Genomic DNA, 21,539 nt, shown 5'->3' on the forward strand with positions numbered 1-21,539 from the left:
ATAACTCATCCTTGATTTTGTACCGGTCGCAGCACTGAAATTAATGCCTGGGCTACTTGGTAGGTTAACAACAGTATATTCGGTAAATATGTGTTTATTTAACACTCAGTATAACGATACAGTAATAAATACAGTAACTGGTAACAGCGGATATCCGCTGGATCTCACGTCATACGTACTGGCAGGTACTGATCCTGGTTATATCACTGCAAGTAGTCAAGGTCGACGTTCGATCGCCTACTTCTATCTGAAACTCTTCAAAACTTGGTCGACTTTGGGAAAACATGCAGAATTAAATCACCGCCATAGAAAATTTTAATGTTGTTTAGGAAACGCTATGCGAATTCATTAAACGATCAAATATCTGGGCGTCAGTCAGCGAGGGTAATACCAAACAAATTTTGGGAAGTAATTTACTAACAATTAACTAACTCCTCATGTTTTAATTCAGTTTTGTCTTCTGTGTTAGTACACAAAGGAGCAGATTTAATTCACCGTGAGCCTCAACTTTGCTCGTCGAAATAAAAATGCCCCATTAATAAATCATATTACAATGAGCTACGGAAACTTTTGGGACGCGAAGGGTTCGTTCGACTCAAGGGGAATTTGTTTGGGCTTATTTCATTAAGCCCGAATTACATAATCTGGCTGAGCTTATCCGCTTTCTGGCCACTGCCTGTGCAATAACTGACGGCCGAATTGCGAACGAAATTCCGTCTTTGTTCTGGATTCGTCCATAGTAACATTCATTTAACAAATCTTATATCCTCATTTCTTCCACTTAACATGAGCGATAACAAATAATAAATTTGGTTTTCATTTGGGATATTATTGACGTCATTTTTTCCTTGAAGGATTAACTAACCTTGTCCAAAAAACTCAAACTCGGTCACAACCTCTTGCTGTACAAACTAGATGGGTTTGGTGTGTCCGAATCACTTTTGCAACTTACTGAATCGTATTTATAAAATAGGTATCAGTTTGTTCAGCATCGTGGTTTTAAATCGCACAAGTTTCATCATGTATCTGGTGTGCCTCAAGGATCTATACTCGGACCCTTACTCTTTGTTCTTTTTGTAAACGACATCATGGTTGATCTACAAGTACACCATTTAATGAATGCAGATGACCTTAAGCTATTTTGCGAAATAAACACCATTGCCAACTGCTATATGTTACAAAATGCAATTAATATCATTAGTTTGAGGTGTCTAAATAATAATTTTAACTTTTTTTTATATTTTATTACTAGACTTAACATATTCTGTTATTTGGCATCGCCTGTTGGTGTATTTTAAATAAATAAATAAATAAATAAAATAAATAAACATTTCTAAAACTTACATTTTGGTATTTTTGTATTTATTACCAGAGTAGTCCACTCTTAATATGTTATTGTGCAACCAAAGTTAGGTACAACATATGAACTTTCAGATTTGAATAACACTTTGTGGGTTTTTTGTTTCATCCTCCACTATATTATAAAACCGTGAGCTATTTTGTTAACGTCAGTTGCAAATGTGCTATACACATGCATATCATAAAACTGGAGCATAGCTGAAGTAGTGCTACATTCGGTTTTATTACTGGTAAATACATATAATAGAGATAAACATAATATTGTTATAACATACAGAACACTCTACTTTATATGCGCTGACAAAAACTGGAGGATGAATCGTTTGCTACTTGTTGCTTATTTTTTTTTTTGTTATTTCCTGCCGAATTATAGAACGTAGAAGCTGAGTATTTCCAGGGTCTAGGTATAGTCTTTCCGATCTCAATTGAAAAACCAAGAGGTCGGCAGTATGTACGAGGTTCGGTCGCTGACGCAGCAACTCGGCATTGAATTATTTTAAAAACTTGTTCCCATATTTATTTAGCCATACCCATATGCAGGTCTGGTCGCCCAGTTGAATGAGCGCGCGGGCAAACGCGGCACAAACAGAGCCGCACTGGGCGACCTGGCCATAAATTCAGTTGTCGACAAATGGTCCAGCAGTGCAGTGCAGCAATGCTGAATTTGGTGTGATTCAGGTAATTTAAATTTATTAGAGGCACCTTCTATTAATCATTCATATTACAATTTCGAAAAGGAGAAATAAGAAGGAAATTTTGTTTACTAATATTATTACAAGATGGCATTTTGGAGACCTTTTAAAACGGAACAAAACGAAATTTACCATCAATATAATAAAATTGTTTGAGGACACAAATAATTAAAATTTGTTGTTTTTCAAAAGAACATATAATAGAAATTTTCTACACATAGAAATTATTATAATTTTTTTACTTTTAGCAGAAAACTTTTTTAGGGACGTCTATGAAACTAATTAAATTTTATCGCTAATACATGTTTAACTGACCAATTTAACATTAACAACATTGAAGTAAATAGAGAATATAACTTCTACGTACGAATTAATAGAAACTAATTTGTAGTGACCTCTGTTGTCCCACAGGGATCCAATTTAGGACCCCTGTTGTGCCTCCTTTTTATTAATGATTTTATCAGTCGATCTCTTGATTGATCTTGAACTGGTGCAGTTCTAACCAGTTAAACAAATGTATTTTTATTTGCTATATCCGGTATATTAGAGCTTTCTCAAACATTGCGCGGTGTGGTTTTTGCGAATAAATATAGAATTTACCGTGCCCCAGACTCGTTTGATGTTTAGAATAAACGTCGAATATAAACGGGGTGCGTGGTGACGATTTTGAAGTATGCTGAGCACACTCCTCGGGAACGCGACCACCTGGGGAGCCTTTGCCTGTTGTGTGCAAGTCAATATTGTAGGGTTTAGACAGTATTAAAATGTAATTAGCGAAAGCGGAGCAATTTGGAAATAAGACTTAATATAGGTGAAGTATGTCTCTGCTTTCCCTCTCGACAGATATCCATCTTGTATCTTTAGAACTGACTAAGTCAAGCTGGGTTAATTACGTTGGGAAGTCGATGGGAAATTGAAAGGAAACTTGTCAACCTCCTATTAAGATGTAGCGCAGAATTATTTATTAAGAATAAATTGTAAGCTTTACTGATTTTTTATGGACGGAACAAATGATGTCAAATTATTCGCAAGAGATATTTTTAGGTGGAAAGAAAAAGTACAAGGGCGTAGCAATAAATATCCCTAATATCGTCAAATTAGGGATACCTGACCTTCTTGGCAATAATTTAAAAAGCTTGTTATATTTCCGTTGAGAGTGCCTATGGTCATAAATTACGTAGAGTATTGTCGACGTATCGTATGAAAAACGCATTTTCTCTTTTTTTATAACATTAATGAATGTTATATCTCGCTAAGAAATAAATAAGGAATTCCGTAACCGAGGGGTCTATTAATCTTCATTATATTCATTTTCTTTGTAATGTAATAGTTGAATGGTCTCATATAATATGAATTTCGCTTTTGATTTATTCTTTTTTTCCGTTGTATTCTCCCTTCGTAAGCCACTTCGGTGGAACGTTTGTACAGAGCGAACACGAGAAACTGTTTTGGGTCCGTTCCTATTTACCCTAAACTTTCATCTAGCCTTCCACTTCCAATTCATTCGGAAATGACCAATTAGCGATTGATTCACGAATTGCGCGGCAAAGGTTGATTTAGCCGGACCATTAATCTGTCCGCTGCGATAGTCGTATGGAAGGGATCCCCAGGGACGAGTGTGTGAAGTTGGCGGTTTCGAGGCATCTCTTTGATATAGCGGCGTATTATCCTGGTGAATGGTTTACTGGTACTCTTAGGTGATACGGCTAGCACTTAATTATACAGCAACAATCGGAATTGCAATCGCTACGACGCACACTCTCAACAGCCGTCGGTAATTATTGATTGTGGCCGGAGGTAATTTCTGAAAATGATCGATTGAATTTTTGTTGACGATCAGTACTATTAATCAAATAACGTATAAGATGATCAAATATATGAATAACTTGAATTCGAATTTGCTGAAGAATATAAGTAGCAATGATGAATAATATAGAAAATATGTCTAGTATCTCGGCACAACAAATAAGTGTTAAACATGTAAATAAAATAGCTAGTAAATAACGAGCGTTCAAATAAAAACGTGGTCGAAGTTGGCTCTGACACATTGGACGTAGGGAGTAGCTTATAGCGACCAACTTAACCTCATTTCTCATAACTTTATTTTAAAGAATAATCGTGTTAATAATAAACAAACAATTAAAGGAGCTGCTGAAAGTGTCCCCCTTCTTGTTCCAAGCACTTTTCACACCTGTTCCTCAAAGAATTAAAGACATTTTCTAAGATGCTCGGGGTATAGTTAATTTCACGAATATTGTCTATAAGTCGAGCCTGCAGATGGTTTAAATCAGGAATAGGCAGTTCAAAAATAGTGTTTTTAAGGTAAGGCCACAAAAAGAAATCACACGGCGTAATATCACATGACCTCGGTGGAAATTCATGTTCAGCATTGACTTATTAGTCGATTTTGGAAAACTTCCCTCAACATATTCATCGTCTCGCCTGCCGTATGTGCCCTTGCGCCATCTTGTTGAAAGTAAAAGTTTGTAATTTCGTTTTCTTCCAGCTGGTTAACAAAAGGAGCGATAATTTCTTCTCTATACCTTTGCGCAGTAAGAGTACCATTAAAAAAAATAGGTCCATAAATCCTCTTTCGATTGAGAGCACACCAAACTCCAATTTTTCGAGCGTGTAGAGGGCCCTCGACAAAAAGTTATCTGGTTTTTCAGAAGACCACATTCTCATATTCTGTGAGTTTACGTAACCACTTAAATGAAACCAGGCTTCATCAGAAAAAAAGGTGATATTATGAAGTTCACCGTAGTTGTTTAAAAACCATTCACAAAATACAGCCCGTCGCGGAAAATCAACTTCATGAAGTTCTTGCTGACAAGTTAAACGATAGGAGAACAAACGCAAATCTTTTTTTAACACTGTGTGGCAGGTACCGACTGATACTCCCACCATTTGTGATAAAACACGTACATAAGTTCTTGGCGCATTTTCCATTATTTGTTGGACATTTTCTTTTAATTCTTCAGTCCGCTTTTTAGGTCGGCCGCTTCCTTCTTTTCTTGTTACACTGCCCGTTTCACGAAAAACATTAACACAACGCTGAACTGCACTTTGAAAAATTTTGTACTCAACAACGCCGGGAAATTGATTTTGAAATTCTATGAAACATTCCTCAATAGAATACTTCCATATTCCACCAATCTTGCGTCCATTTCTAAAGTAGGACTCTATGGATAAACACTTTTTGTTCTTGAGAAAACACCATTTTAAACGCTTTTTAAAACGAAAATATTCAAATTGATAGCGGCGATATAGCGCTTTGACAGATGACGTTTAAGTTCATTTGCTATACGCTACGCCCTACGTCCAAATTTTCAGAACCAACTTGACCACGTTTTTATTTGAACGCTCGTTAGATGTAACTAAAATATAATAACCAAGTGATGAAAAATATTTACTCTCAACTTTTTGTACGTGTATAAAAATGAAAGAAAGCAATGGAGTTTTCAGATATTGCCATGAAATAAAATAATCCAGCAAAAAACTTGACTTTCTTCATCTTTGTATGAAATCACTGTTTATCAGAGAGTTTAAATAATATGTGTATGAAAGCGAAACGAATTTGCATTAACCTTGATCGTTGAATAATACAGAACGACAAAGCCTTACACCTTTTTTTAGAGACAAACGCTCCATTAGAACATCAGCATCGCGATGAACAAATGTTTTTTGAATTTGAAAAAAGCGTTATGAAAATAGTTTTTTTCCTTAGGACCTATATCATATAAGGTTTTTTTTGTTTATATTAATGTATTCTATCGTCTGTTAAATTTAAGGCAGTCAAACTTCCCTGTATACGCAACTGATTATTCAATTCCCTTTTATTTTCACTTCATATAAAAGACTATCGTTCTCTTATTTCTAGAATGTATTTTCAAATCGTTTAATTGTCTAGTCATCATGGAGAGGTCTATTTCTGCGTTATTTTGTTTATTATATAAATTATTTAGTTTTAATGTTTTAAGTTCCGAACAATCCTTTCATTATTTATTCATCTTTTGTTTTGCATCATATAATTACTGACCGTTCCCAGATTTCCTTTCCAGAAAATGGAAGGTACAAAGTAAATCCCCGTCCACTCCAGTTTTAGTTAAGCTTTTTTCTAACTAGAAAATTACTTTGTACGTTCCTTTAAAACTACAAAATTTAACCAGGGCCTCCCAATAGACACGCCAATGACGATGTTAGCACAAATCCTGCTAAGCTGTCCCGGCTATCTACCCAGATCACCCGACAACTTGAATCAATATAAAGTGCAAACCGGATTAGATTGTTCCAAGTGACAACGGAGGTATAAGATCTAGGTCGTTAAAAATGGCCTGTGTGTATGTACAGCTTCCTCGTCCTGATGGAGACGGAAATCCAATGAAATTAATTGAGGCGTTGCGTTGGATTTATTTACTTTGTCGTGGACTTCGACTATAAACTAGGCAAGGCGATTGCCATTAAAATAATAATATAAACGATTGCTCCTTGGAACTCAATGTAATACTAATCGAATATTTAGTTACATTGAACAAGTAAATAAAATATGTACCCCGTAAGTACGTTAATGTTTGAAGACTTGATACAAAATATAAATGTAGAAAAAATTAACTTTATTTGTTCGAAAAACTGGAGAATTTGGCAGCATTCGCAGTATGTATTATATGTTTTCGTTCTCTTAAATCTATGAACGTGCTTTACTAACCAATCGCCGAGCTGTTTTTCTTGCGTTCTTTGTTGTAAGAAAAACTACGCGAAAAGCGATGAGGCAGGGGAACTTAAAGGCAACTGTCAAAACGTCTACCTGTAAAAATGCAATTAAGTTAAAGAGGAACGGGACAAAGCGCTATTCAAATTCCCCAAAGACAACGACGGAATAGGAACGACAACGAAATCAATCACCCGGTTCGCTTTGTCACCCTCTGGTTTGAAGCGTCGCGACGCAGTTGCGACGGTCTGGAAAGTGATTTGCTCCTGTACGCCATAAAGCAAATTTTACGGATATTGAACCGTAATATAGTAAAAAGTCTAGAAATCGTCTTTATTTCTTGTGCTTTCACAGAGTCAAAGTCAAACATCAGGGGTGCCTCGAGGTTCGCTACTTAGTCCACTGTTTTCATTCTTTTCATCAATGATATCGCGTTTAATTTTAATATATAATTTTTTATTTGTTTCAGTCCATTATTTGATTGTAAAGTATTTCAGCACAGTTTGGGCTTGCTCAGAGTAATGTGATAATAACGGACCACCCTTAAACGTTTCTAAACTCTAACCAATATGTTGAAGCAACATGTTTTTATAGTAAAACGCATTTAACATAGATGTAGCACATTATTTATGCCTACAATATTATTCGTTTAATGCCAAGAACTTGCTGTGTTTTACTAATACTAATCTTCAGTAGGTATTTCAAATTTTTTCTTTAAATAATGTTATATTTTAATAGTACCGAATTATTTTAAAAGGTAGGGAAATTTAAGAATTTAATGTGACAACAATGTTTCTCGCGTGCAGTGGATTTTGCCCTGTTGAAACATATTGGTTAGAGTATAAATACGTACATAAATATTACGGTTACCCGTCGTAAAACTAAAGCTATATGGTTATGTGATAAATGGACCTAGAAGACTATAGTCCATTCTTAAAACTCGTAACACTGATGTAAACAGTAAATCACGGTAATAAGAGCTGTGATAACCACAGTAATACTAAATAAATAGGAATATGCCAAATCAAATCGACTGAAGTTACAAGATATATTTTAATAATTCTATAATGGTCGAAATCGTCTTATTTTGATCCCAATGTGGTTGAAGGAAACCCATATTAAATGTTTGTTTCTTTCGAGTACAAAAAAAAATTTTTTTTCGTTTCTGTGGCGGAAATTGTCAATATTTGTTTGACTTAAAACCTTATATTACAAAAATATATATTTTCTTTGGAGCATAGGTGACCCAACGAGTCGAAGCCTGACATAAAGAAGCCGGGACCGCCCCTAAGGTAATATTAATTAGCCCAGACAGAAGGCTGTGCATCAGCGTCGAACCGTGTTCAGTATTCCATAAAGACGGCATTGATAGATACTTGTAGCTTCTTAAAATGCAGATTTAGACAGTAGCGGATGAAAGAGAGAGGGAGAGAGAGACGCAAGGAGGTAGGAATAAGTTATATTGGAGGATATTGTCAGCGCTCGGAATGACGCAGCGTTTTCGAAAGCGACGTAAATAAAATATGGAAATATAAATTTTGCCGTGAGTTCGCTTCAGGAAATGATAGTTGACGGATGCCGCCTGTTTGGTCTAAGCGGCTGACAGCGCAACTACTTCTTAATGGAAGGTCCTCAATTCCAGACGTTAACGTTACTTTCCTTTCAGGAAGCGGCAACTAATAGATAGTGGATATTCGCCAGGAATTGCGACGAAAAGTGTTCTGTTGAATCTCGAAAAATTATATTTTGTGCCTAACAGCAAAATTATGTTTTTGTTTGAAATCGTTTCTTCCCCAAAATTTGTACAATGTCTGTAATTTTGAAAAGGCCACTTAAAAATAACGAAACTTGTTCGATTTCCTTCCGAATGTATAGGGTGTCCCAGGGAGGTGACTATTAAGGTGGGCCGAAAATCCGCTTTTTAAAATTTTTATTATTAATACCGAAAATATTGTTCACTATGCATAAACAAAGATTTATGCGAAAGGCCAATTTTCGTCACAATTTAAAGTGTCAAGTCCTTAGAAGGAAGCTGTTGAATTAATAATTTCTGAGATAATGGCAATTTTAGTAGAAAAATTGACGTTCACAATATTTAAGATTTTTATAGATAAGAAGTGATTGTTTAAATATCTATTTTATAGGAAATTTAATTCTCTACAAAAAAGGTCCTTAGGAGAAATCATGCCAAATTAAAAGTTTTTGAGATAATGGCTATTTTAGTAGAAACATTGATATTTTTCACAATATTTATGTTTTTTTATGGATAAATAGTGACTGTTTAACGATCTATTTTATAAGAAATTTAATTCTCTACAAAAGGTCCTTAGGAGAAATCATATCAAATTAATAGTTTTCGAGATAATGGCAATTTTAGTAGAAAAAATAAATATTATTAGAATCAACAACAATTTCAATATATGTATGTATACATATGATATTATCATATAAATCGAAATGAGGACTGTTTTTTGAGAATATTTAAAAAATATATTTTACAATTTTCTTTTGTCTGTCGAAAATATATGTCATTGTCAGTGTCATTTTCACATACATTTTTCTAATAACAATTTTAACAACAGTGATTTTTAATACTTAAGGTTGGATTGACGTTGTAGGTTGGCAATACCTGACTTTCTGTAATTATGTTTGTTTTATGGTCACTCTGGTTTCTTTGTAGTTCATTTCTCTGACTATGCATAACCTCTACAACCATGTGCTCATGACATAGTATTGGTATTTAATAGTTTAAATAATGTGTTGTTTGATTAATTTTGTTGTCAAATTTTAACAGGATATTAATGTGTAACTTTTAAAATTTTTATTCATGACATAGATCAATGTTTCATCGCGTTATCATTTTTATAATACCATCTCAACATTTGTAAGTATAATTTTTTGTTTTTTCATAATATTGTAACCGTTATAGAGTTCCTGAGGAAGAGACAATAAAGTGCTCGAAAGCTTGACTGAATAAAGAGTCTTCTTTGTTAAATTGTCTGACATACCCGGCTAAATTCCAAAATTCTCTATAAAAATAACTATATTTAAATAAAATACAAAAACAAAGCAGTAAATTCTTAAATAATTATTAAAAATCGTTTGTAATTATTATTTTTACTTCTGATCATAACTTTTTAATGAAAATATATCAATTTTTTTAAATAAAAGTTTATATTTAATGACGTCATCACCACAATTTTTGGTGCAAAACTCACTTATCCCTGCTGCTTGAACACCATAATTCAAATTTTCAGTAACATCCTGTAATATCGTTGGGGCGTCGAGTTTGGGACACCCTGTAACAAAGTAGGTGGCTCGTTTACTACGCAGGATCTTGTTTCCAATTCCATTACGCGCTGTGGGTAAAAATCCGACGAGATCGGCAAGAAATCTAATAACATAAACCATCCAATTTGACTTAACAACAAACTTGACCGGCTTAATTAATCCGGAAGTATTTCAAAAATGCTTGTTTAACGAAATCCTAATAAAGCCATTTTTAATTGAGTTGCGCCGAGCCCGGAAGAAACCTTGTGCGAATTTCATGGAAATAATTTATTAACTTTCGAACATACTTTGCATTACGGACCGCCGTGTGTCATTTAATTACTGGAATACTTGAGGCGTTTTGTTTTTCGCAAAACCGCGCGAACGGCCACGTCAAATATTGGTATATGAAAAAATTTAATGAAAAACCCTTTTCGCTTGGACCGCTGGGCGAGGATCTGTAACGCTGGGCAACGCGCAAATTAAATCATATCTCGGTATCTAATTGGACGAAAACAGTTATTAAAAGTAAAAAAAAAATGTTTGGATTGTTATTTCTCTCATATCAGGTATTTTATTATGCAAATTTATCGAATAAGCAATATTTATTTAATATATAAGCGTAAAAGTAATTCTTTACTTTAGTTATTCTTTCTAAATAAAAAAATAAACCTCCTTAAAGCATCGGAAGTCAGCGAACACGCTCGTGCACGCACACTGGCCAACTTCTACCATAGTTGACGTTCGATCTCGCCTCATGAAACTTCTCGGAGACTGCTCCTCGATACGAATTCCGACGTCTTACCTCTTCGAATTTTTGGCTGTTGACTTGCCTTCTCGTGGGGTCTGACTGTTATTTTGTGGCGCAGTTTTGGAGGTTGTACTCGAAATATGGGTGATAATTTAGATTCAAAACAAAGATGAAAATTTCAGTTTCCATGCAGCATACAGGAATGGTAGGCTGGATGCCTCCGATTGTGAGTATTGGCAACTACTTATGATTGGGTTTTCCGCACATAGGGGCTCTGCAACCGACTTCGTAGGTTACATTCGGAAGTTGAGTAAAATTCGACGAGACATGGAATACGATAGTAGTACTACGAAAAGAATATTGTAAATAAACTAATATAGTTGAAGTTGCCATTGTTGCTCTTAAAGGTTTGAATTAAAATATCAAGTTAAAAAAGTTTTGATAGTGATTATAGTCCGTTAGTGTAGAAATTATAAAATTAAATTTTATTATTGTCATTTAATTTAGTTTAATAATTAAATGCTCTGCAGTCGTACAATCTATTTTAGCTTTAAATAGCTTCTCTAATTAGCAGATTATGTAAACCGATGGCAATGAATGTGTTACAATTCCAGTTGGTCTCATTATTGACCGTTAAAGCCTAACCGTGTTTGGGATAATTGCAAATAATTCCGTGTAATCAAAGGGGTTCTGTGACGATAATAATTCGCGCGCAAAATATGTCCGCAGAAATTCATCCAACAACGCAAACTAACAAAAATTTCACAAATTGGCCTGATGTTTGATAAATAGTTGAATGATTGGGTCATATTAGTAAAATATATTTTGAACTGCAGCAATTTGGGAAATGTATATATAAACAGTAGTGATTTAAGCTGTCGTTTCTTTTATTTTTAGGACCTGAGCTTAGCTTAAGAGCCAGAGGTGGCTCCTGACGACAGCCAGACGCTGACTTGTGAGCATAGTAAGTGTTTATTAATTATAAGTGTTCATTTATCTCCAATGGTTAACGCCCGGTATATTTAAGCCCTAACAACAAAAACATACATGAATGTGTTCCAGAAAGAAAAAGAAAACCTTTTATTATCTTTTGAATATGGCAGCAGATCCATAAATTACTTGTTTGTGTAACAAGCAATATAAGCATAACTGGTGAAAATATGTACATATTAACTCATCCGCGAAAGTATGCTTGCTGAAAAAAGGTTTGTCATTGGCCTTCGGGATGAAATACCGCATGTAATTTAAATTCTAACGTCTTATCTACTTTATTATTTGGTTTATGGGTAATTAACGCTTCTGATCAAAATGCAAATGCAGTCCGTACTACTGAAATATTACGTATAAACTTGGTTTCTTGGATTTTACGAGACGTATGACCTAAAAGCGTTTCCATGTCTCAGTTTATAGTTTTCCCATTAAATATGTGCAGGGCGAACTTAAGTATAAAAAGTAAAATAATTTGCAGCGATGTGAAAATTTAAAACCGCATTTTCAGCAGAGAATACCTCCACAAAAGTGCTTTGTTATAAAAATCAGGTTGATTACTGCTTGAGTCTGCTGCTAAGTTACTTATGAAGTACCGTTTCATAGTTTTCATTTAAGATTTGACAACAATGCACAGCCCAGTTTCCAATTGCGCATGTCTGCGAGCCTCTGTAAAAATGAGACTCGAACTTGCGCCCTGTATATTAACAAATTCCTATTCTAATGCCCCCTAAGAATTTAAACTTGCGACGGCACTGAAAAATTTGGACCGTTTGCCGCGTTAATTGAGGCGTTAATCAACTTATTGATAAGTTAGAACCTGCAAGTCGGCGCAAAACTAAGCACTGAATCATGAGAAAACTGCCGAAATTTCCATTAATTACAGATGTGTCAACAGCCGCCATAACGGGAACTTTTGTGAAGTAGATCGTAAGTTTTCCAATCGGGCGGCTCGAATAGGCCGTATACATCATAATCGTATTTCGGTGAAATATACCGGGGTAAATTCGTTCGATTTATATTGAAACTGCTGCTACTGAAAGCGAGTTAGGTCATTTAATTGCTCCTATTAGCCCCTTAAGCTTTACGTCCCAACCTTTGAATTTTATTTAATTTTCGGACGCCTTTCCGAAGGTCTGTTTACAAATTGGGGACCGGCAATGAAATAAATTAATGGTACGGCATTAAGCGGGAATAGTCATCGCAGTATTGTTTTATGCGTTGTAGAAACAGTAATCGCGTTTATTGCCTTCAACATGATGTTATGTTATAAAGCCCTGGTTGTGTATTTACTTTATCAAAACATTTGTCCGAATCAGCACAGTGAATACAATAAAGCTTTGAAAGTTTTTCCAGTAAATGTTGCTTTGTGTGTTGAATAAAATGTAATTTTAAAATCTCATTTACTTCAACATTGCATCTTTTGAGAACTGCCGATTTTCAAAGAAGATGTTCGATGTACCCACCATTTGCTTGCAAACAAGCTTCAGCGCGACTTATCCAATTCGCTCGCACGCGTTGCAACATTGCCACGTCCTCTCGAATCGTATTACAAGCTTGGGCAATACGATGTCGCAGTTGGTCGATGTCAAGAACTTCCGTGAAAAGATTGGTTCGGTTACAAACTTTTGACAATTAACCTGGAAAAGACGAGCTACTTTTACATGCAGTAATCAGTTTCCCCATCTTTTGATTATCTGAATTTAGAAAGCCAGGGTCATACAATTAGAATCTTACCTGCAACAAAAATAAAATGTTTAGGTGTTTTTATAGATTGTCATTTAAGATGGGATATACATATAAATTATGTTACAAAGTCCATTTCATATACATTTAAGTATCTTTGTAGGATGTTATCTAGACAATATCTAAGAATGGTCTATCATGCTTTCATACAGAATCAAATGAATTACGCTCTTGGGGTTCAGTGGTTAGTAGTCACATTGAGCCACTCACGATTCTACAATCGTAACAGCGAGAATCGGTTACACCATGTAGAACGAAAACAAACGTCATAAAATGGCAAGGTTGTTAGTTGCATGTGTTGTAGACACATTTCACCATGCTTTCCAGAAACCTCGTGGAACTTATCCGTCCCAACTATACGCTAATAAGCCCGGTCCCGAATCTCCCGACCTGAAACAATTTTCTTTATTTGGGTCTCCTAAAATTGAATTTTACGGCTAATCCACTACGCCCCCAGAATATAATTAGATTATATGAAGTACCTTCCGCTTTGATAAGTTAGACATAAGTGAGCAGTCTGCCGAATACAATAAAGCATGTTTAATCAACTTTGTAAAATGTAACCGTTTATAAAGTTTCCTCGACGATGAGGAGAAAAGTTGCCGGCTCCCCAAGTCCATGCAGAATAAGGAAGTTATTTAATTAAATTGGTAGCGTTTTCTCCTTTAGGTCTTGTTTAACGTCGGGAGTGCTCAGAGCTCCACTATTTTCTATAGTTCGATTATTGCCTCTTCCTTGAAGTCCAATGCGATTTAATCCCACAGAAGAGTCGCCTTTGTAATTTAACGCCGACCGGAACTATGTTGACGAGAAATTTGAATATTTTAACAACTCAGTTCTGGAAATAAATGGAAGGAGTGAGTCAGGAATAAAGAGTCGATCATTTAATGAATTATGTATTAAAATATAAACAATATTCAATTGACGCTTTAAGTATGAAGCTTGAGAAGACAGTAGACTCAAGGAGAATCACAGTAAAATCTCCGATTCTGTTTTTTAATGTTTCCAAAATTCGGTGCTACCTTTTGCATGATTTAGTGTCAAAGGCACCAAAACAGCTATAAAATATGACACATTATACGAAAATCTATCAAAATAAAGAAAAAAGTACGTCAAAGTCACTTCAGATTGCATAAAACTTTTTCAAATTCGCTGACAAATTCATTAAAATAGTCCAAAATACCGCAGATTGTCGATATTTCGAAGCGTTCCCATTAGAAACACGGTCGAACGTCAACTTGCAGTTATATAACCAGGGGTCAAGTACCTGGCCAGTGCGTGTGAGGCATGATCTAAAGTTAACGTTTCGAACTCAAATATTTGACTGTTGTCTATTTCTATTATTTTTTGCTGTATCTTTATACTCAGCAATATTTACATATTTATCAAAAATACATATTGATTGTACCTTCCTGGATAAATAGAAGGACTAGAGCTAGCAGCATTAATTAAAATATTTATTTAGAAATAAATTCAAAGATATGCAGATACACACCAACTTCATTCAGCTATCTTATAAAAATACACGCATGTAATCTCTGTCTCTTGACATATAATGTAACACTTAGCACAACAGCTTACAGGTTATACATTTCAACTTTAATGACATCCCCATTAGCTATCTATTTAAGTATGTGTAACACCTCATCGCCCAGACCAACTGGTTCACATTTTATTTATCGAAGCATCCGTCACAAATGATTTAATGACGATTCCCACAGTTAAATTATGCATGAGTTGTATAATGACATGGTTAGCGACGTTGAAAAAACGTCGGCACCTCTTAACTTTAATAACCTTTAATTATCCTCCCCGAATTTATCGTCTGCGCATATCATTAAAACGGAGCCATGGTAAATGAATTATTACAAGAGGTCGTCTCACTGGTTTTAAATGGTTGTTGTTTGGGCATTAGCAGCACGGTGTAGTGTAATTTCGCTAACCAAACAGGAAGCTTGATGTGCATATATAGAATATGTAATTAATAGTTTTTTTGCGGGCACATTGGGAATAAAAAAGTCAAAGTAGTTTGAAGGTCAAATAAAAGGTCTTGAAATTCTAGATTGGTACCTCACCAAGTCAAATACATGGTAACCAGATGATGTTTACCTTCAGACGACCTTGAAAGTGAAAAAATAACTCAACCACGTATCCGAGCATAAAATTTCCCGCTCTTTCAGAATCCGAGGACAAAAAATAAGAGTTGACCTTCAAATAATCTTGAACAAACAAATTACCAATACTTTTAAGGTCAAATAAGGTTGTGAATAAAATTTTGTGATATTCTCTGAACAGCACATATGAAAGATTTATGGTTTGATGGGATAATACGATAATGACCTTGACCACGACCTAGAGGTCAAGCTTGAAGGTTCTTTGAAGGTCAAGTCAAGTTAACAAATAGGGGAACACTGTTTACAGCCCCATTAAGTTAAGGCAAGAACGTTGTGGCCCAGCCAGTGCAGACAAGATCGCTACAACTCGGTCAATCGAGGCAAGGTCACTATGACCCAGCCAGCCTGGTCAAAACTATCTTGACTTGACTGGGCTGGGCCATAACGATCTGGTCTTAACTTACTGCGGCTGCAAACAGAGTTTTCCTATTTCGTAACTTGGTTTGACCTTCAAAGAACCTTCAAGCTTGACCTCTAGGCTACGGTCAAGGTCATCTTCGTATGATCCCGTCAAACCATAAAATTTTCAGTCAGAATCCTTCGTCGAAAGTTCTTTCCCGAAAAATTAAATCTTTTCCTTGCCATATAATTATATCCATGAATAATGTTCCCTCAGTTTTTCAACTTATGCAGTGCATGCGTTTCTTTAGGAGCCGGTCCAGCTTTAATAAATCACTTTTGGAACACAGACCCGATTAATACGCGAGTTTACCGGCTTATAATTACTCCTACGTCGACTAGCAGGAGAACAAAAACACAAAGGGTCATGAACTTCATAACTACCCCCCCGTCTTTTATCCTTCCTTTTTCTCGACGGTGAAAAGAACTCTCTGAAACGCTAATTAAATTACACATTGCCGTTACATAGACGGGAATCGCTTTTTTATTCATTAACAAACTTTGGTTACTATAAAGTGCTCCGGGAAATAGATAGTTGGTTTTTAATTTCCAGTCGAGTTTGATGAGAGGTTTATAGGCATTGCAGAAATGTTCCACGAGAAAATACACGAACTACATTAAATATGTCGCAGTATATAAAAAATTTCGGCTTTAAAATTCAACAAAGTACGTCAAAGTCGCTTCAGATTACATAAAGCTTCATCAAATTCGCTGACAAATTCATTAAAATAGCCCAAAATGCGGTAGACTGCGACGTTTGGGGGCAGCACCAGATTCCCTTGAGTCGATATCTTACCGATAATCGTCCAGGTTTCAAAGCGGCCCTATTAGACGTGCGATCGAACGTCGACTTCAACTACTTGCAGTTTTATAACCAGGGTTAAGTATCTGGTTAGTACGTGTGACGTAAGATCCGAAGTAAAAGTTGAGAACTCAGCCTATATAGTCCAGATATCTGTCTGTTATTACTATTGTTGTTACTGTATCTTTATGCTGAGTGTTAAACACATTGGAATATTCCAAATATTTTGTGTAAGTATTGAAATTGGATTCGTATCGATCTAGGCAGACCCACGTGGGTATTTAGTGTATAGAAACATTGTAAGTTAACTTATTCGCTAGTGTACATCTAAAAAAGATACTATTCATCCTACCTAGTGAAAAAGTAGCAGCTATAGCAAAGGTAAATAATTTAACATTATTGGGAAATACTTATATACTTAGGCTCTTCGTTTTTATATACGCGTCTTATCAATTTTTTTTTTAATTTTTGTTTATCTACCATTCTAACTTCACTTCTACATTAGCAATATCGTACCTATTACTTTTAATGAGTGGGTGGTTATACTTGAAAGACATGTCAAGTCAGATAATAAAGCACTAATTATTAATGTTATTTACACCATAAAAAAGGTAAGTATTACCTATTTAACAGTCGAGGACGATTTTGCGCCAGAACGGAGCGAGGATTAACAATAGAGTCCGATACTGGTAAATTATACTTAACTGCTGCGTGGTGTATAACATTTTATTTGCTCCCATCTTTATGGTTCACGAAATAAAGATTACGTTTTATTTTTTGACATTTCTGAATCAATTAATTAACAATTTTAACATTTATCGGGCGTTTTGAAAAAAAAAAATCAAAGAAATATTTCCCAACGTTTTATTTGTTACTCTGTGTTTCGAGTGGCAGAAATTTTTAAAAATTACAGCCACTAACATACTTGTCACTTCTCCCGCCACTGCAGTAGTTCTTGTAAGTTACCCAGGCGCAGAAACCGCAGCCTCCTAGGTTCTTGGTTTGGCTAAAGATCAGATTAGCACATCTGATGTCATCCGAGATATCGTCATTTAAGAGGGCCTTGCATGTTATATGGCACTCTTTTCCAGGAGTGTCGCCGTCGTTACACCTTGATTAAAGGACAAATTAACACAAAACAATTGGCAGATACGTCAGAAGCTTCAAAAATATTTGTTTGTGTACTGACCAGAACAGATGGCTTATTTGGAATATTCCGTAATCTCCCGTGTTACCGTTCACAGCCTGAGTATCGAAATTGGATTCGTGCTGAGCAATACAGACCCATGTAGGTACCTGGTCTCTGGAAACACCATTACCAACTAGGGTTTGCGCTAATTCGCAGTTGGTGAACAGTTTGCACTTAACCCCAGCCAGAGATAATGTGACAAGTATAACAAATGTAATTATGTACGACATTTTTACTAAAACTTCAACACTTTAAATGTTGCGTGTTAGCCGTATTTGTATTTATACTAAGCCTTTATCTTGTGCAACGCATAAATTTTTGTTTATCTTGCATTCTGACTACATTTTATACATTAACAATATCGTTTTGCCTTTAATAACTACCTATATGCGTAGGAATTCGAGGACTGATAAAAAATATTTTTCAGAAACATTTACATTTTAAGACATGTATTTTCGGAAAAAAAAAGTGTGAACCTGAAACTATTTTGACTAATTGAATATTCTGTAGAATATGAAAAGCTAGTATTTAACTCGTTCTGTTGTTGGCTATTTCATTTTTGTTACTTAAACTGTCAGCAACGTAACTTTCTGCAATTGTCTCTTGATTGCTAATACATCAACTCCTGTATTAGCCAGTAACGTTGCCGATGTTCTTCGGAATGTATAGCCTGTATATGTTTCAGGATGTTCTAGTTTCAAAAACTGTGCAATCTTATTAGGACTCTATTGCCAGCCCTCGTTCCGCTCGTGCGCAAAGTCATCCTCGGCTGGTAAATAATCCTTTATGGTGTAAATAACTATTTATACATCGCATTTTGTCCCTTGCAGTTGCTAGGACTAATTCAATTTTTTTTAATTTGTTAGTGGGAAAATATCCCCCAGCTAAAATTCTGTTAACGTAAATTTGAAATGTTGCGCTTCTCTCCCAACAAATTTGCCGATGTTTTTTTTGGTAGAAAGTACAAAATAAAATATCTCGCGAAATCCTAACCCAGAGGAGAGGTTTTTTTTCGTTACATCTGTTTACAAACTCCGTTGCAATTAAACGCAATTATTTTTAGATTCCGTTGTGTGACGGTGTACGTCCAGTCGAGAGCAAAACAATTTCAATTTGCATACAGCCGAATACGAGGCGACAGGGAATTCTCATTTAGAGAAAATTTTTCGCGGCAAAACATAGACGGAAAAAATTAGAAGGGTGTATTGGTTCCGACAAAATCTGCATGGTTGCGGATTGATTTTTTTTTAGGATGTTTTCACGTACTTATAAATTTCAAATACATCGAAACACAATTTATTTAATTCATTTTAGTGTAAGCTATGTGTATTATTATTTTGACTTTTCCGTAATGGCAAAACGACTGTACGCAGCACTAATTATATTGTCATGGCAATACCAGATCCTCTTCAGCATCTTTGCAAAATATAAATGCTTTAATCGCCTTCATCTTAGAGATCGACGACTACTTTTTAAAAAATAAAATGCCAATCATTATTATTCTCGTACGTAATTACAATGAAAAATAATGAGATGCTTTCTATAATGCCGGGCAAAGAAAAGAGAATGTTATTTCCTTTGCTTGTCATTTGCGTCCTGTTAAATGACATAACAATCCGATTTAGTTTCTTGCATATTTTTAATTTATGCTTTTCTTCTTTGTCTAAACTGATCTGGAACAGTGGAAACTGCAATTTCCAATGAAAAATCTTAGATACTTTGAATAAAAAAAGTGATTTTCCGTATAAAATATATACATATACATAAAATACATATAAAATAAAGCCAATAAGAAGCATTTGTTGTTGTTTATGGTGTCTGGAAGAAAAGACGAAAATTTATGTAATAACCTCTCAGGTTACACTAACATCAAGGCGGGATTAAGCATTGTGAAAGCGGGACTGCCCCCACAGAGCCTCGCCCGAGAACAACAAGGGTAGGTCAAAGATTCCTAGGTATTAAGAGTAAAGAAGTGCAATATAAGTCTAATATTCAGATTTAAGCACTTGGAAGTATCCAGCATGCATTATTGTTATTATTTTCTCCCTGTTGTTTTACACACTCTTTGGAAGTGAGAGTTCATACCTAGATCAACATCCATCTTAAGCTTCAATTAATCTTTGAAGAAGACAAAAGCAAATAGGGAGCGTTGTAGTTGGTTTAGCGTTATCTTAGTGAGAAATAACCTTTTCCGAAGTAGTCCACTAATGTCTCTCTCCCGTTACTCACCAGAAACTTTTTTCACTTAACGCCGAGAAAGTTAATTAAACTTTTAATAATCCTACTTAGGAATCTAAACTTTCGTCTCGTTGCTGCATTTGAATATAAGATATTGTAGTTCCTACCTTCTTCGACTGTAAAACTAAAATAAGTCTAAACTTCGGGCGGTATTTAAATGATTCCATTTAAATTCATTTAAAATGCTAATAAACGGATCCGCTATGAATAAAAATTATTTCAGTTGTCTATTCTTTTTCGTCTTACCTTCGTGGGCCGGAAATTTAACCCTTTCTGACCCACTTACATTTAAATATTTTAAATCTAATGATAGCGGGCTGTACAGCGGGTTCTGCAACCTGCAAAACCCGAAACATAATCCGATTTGAGTTATAAATACATAAGTTTCCGTCTTGCTGAAGCATTTATAATTACCCCGGTCTTATATCCTTCAAAGATACTACTGCCCTTTTTATGTAGATGTAGAAGCACTGAAGGTTTTTTGCTGCAAAAAATAATTATGGTTGGATAAACATATTTCTCAAAAACATTTTCTTAAAAAAGAATTGAGTAAAGTACATTCATAGCTTCAAGAGAACGTTTGCCTGCGTCAACCCGAGATCAGTTTTGTTTTCCATCATAAAGTTCAATAGATGAACAACAATACAGTAGTATCTGTATCAGAATTATATACATTTTCCTTTAAATTGCATCAAAACAAATTTAATAATCTCATAACTGTAGAGTACTGAAGTATGTACACCTCCTCCAGAAACACCTTGTAGAATGTTGATTCGGTATAATTGATACACGAGAGAGTCGTACTTTGTACTGGCCTGGCCTGGTTAATAATTTCAAAAAACATAGTCGACGTTCGATCACATCTCTTGATAGCTCTAACAATTATCTGAGTGAGTCTTCGCGCTGTTCTACACTGTGGCCGCTCTAAATTTCGACGATCCCTGGTCTTATCTTGACTCGTCGTCGAATGTTTGGGTTGGGTTTCTGGATTTATAACCACATCGTGGATGTGGTTCAGTGTTTTTGAATTTTGCACTGTTTTACTAGAAAATTCGAAGTAGGTGATTTTTTGGGATATTTTTCGTGAGCGGAAAAAAGTGTTTGTAATTCACGCACAAAACACCTTTTATCGCACACTGGAAAAAGTGTTCTTTACACACTTAGGTATATAATTACTTCTTTGGCAGTTTGCTATTGACAATGACTATACAAGCAAGCGGCTTA

General features: G+C 35.2%; 1 protein-coding gene across 1 annotated transcript; it reads right to left on the reverse strand.

The window, feature by feature from the left end:
• Positions 1–17,738: 17,738 nt before the first annotated feature.
• On the reverse strand, positions 17,739–18,327 carry LOC108907630 (lysozyme c-1-like). The gene is made up of 2 exons (XM_018711385.1): positions 18,078–18,327; positions 17,739–17,999 (listed from the first exon to the last, which is right to left on the reverse strand). The coding sequence occupies exons 1-2, from the start codon at positions 18,305–18,307 to the stop codon at positions 17,789–17,791; spliced, it is 441 nt and encodes a 146-aa protein (XP_018566901.1). The 5' UTR covers positions 18,308–18,327; the 3' UTR covers positions 17,739–17,788.
• Positions 18,328–21,539: the final 3,212 nt, after the last annotated feature.

The sequence above is a fragment of the Anoplophora glabripennis genome, unplaced genomic scaffold, assembly GCF_000390285.2.
Source record: "Anoplophora glabripennis isolate ALB-LARVAE unplaced genomic scaffold, Agla_2.0 scaffold51, whole genome shotgun sequence".
Taxonomy (NCBI): Eukaryota; Metazoa; Arthropoda; class Insecta; order Coleoptera; family Cerambycidae; genus Anoplophora; species Anoplophora glabripennis.

What these genes read in the sequence shown, in the direction of transcription:
- LOC108907630 (XM_018711385.1), bottom strand. Translation starts at nt 18,307, where the DNA reads ATGTCGTACATAATTACATTTGTTATACTTGTCACATTATCTCTGGCT. An exon ending in CAAATAAGCCATCTGTTCTG is followed by an intron (nt 18,000 to 18,077) that starts GTCAGTACACAA and finishes CCTTTAATCAAG; the next exon opens with GTGTAACGACGGCGACACTC.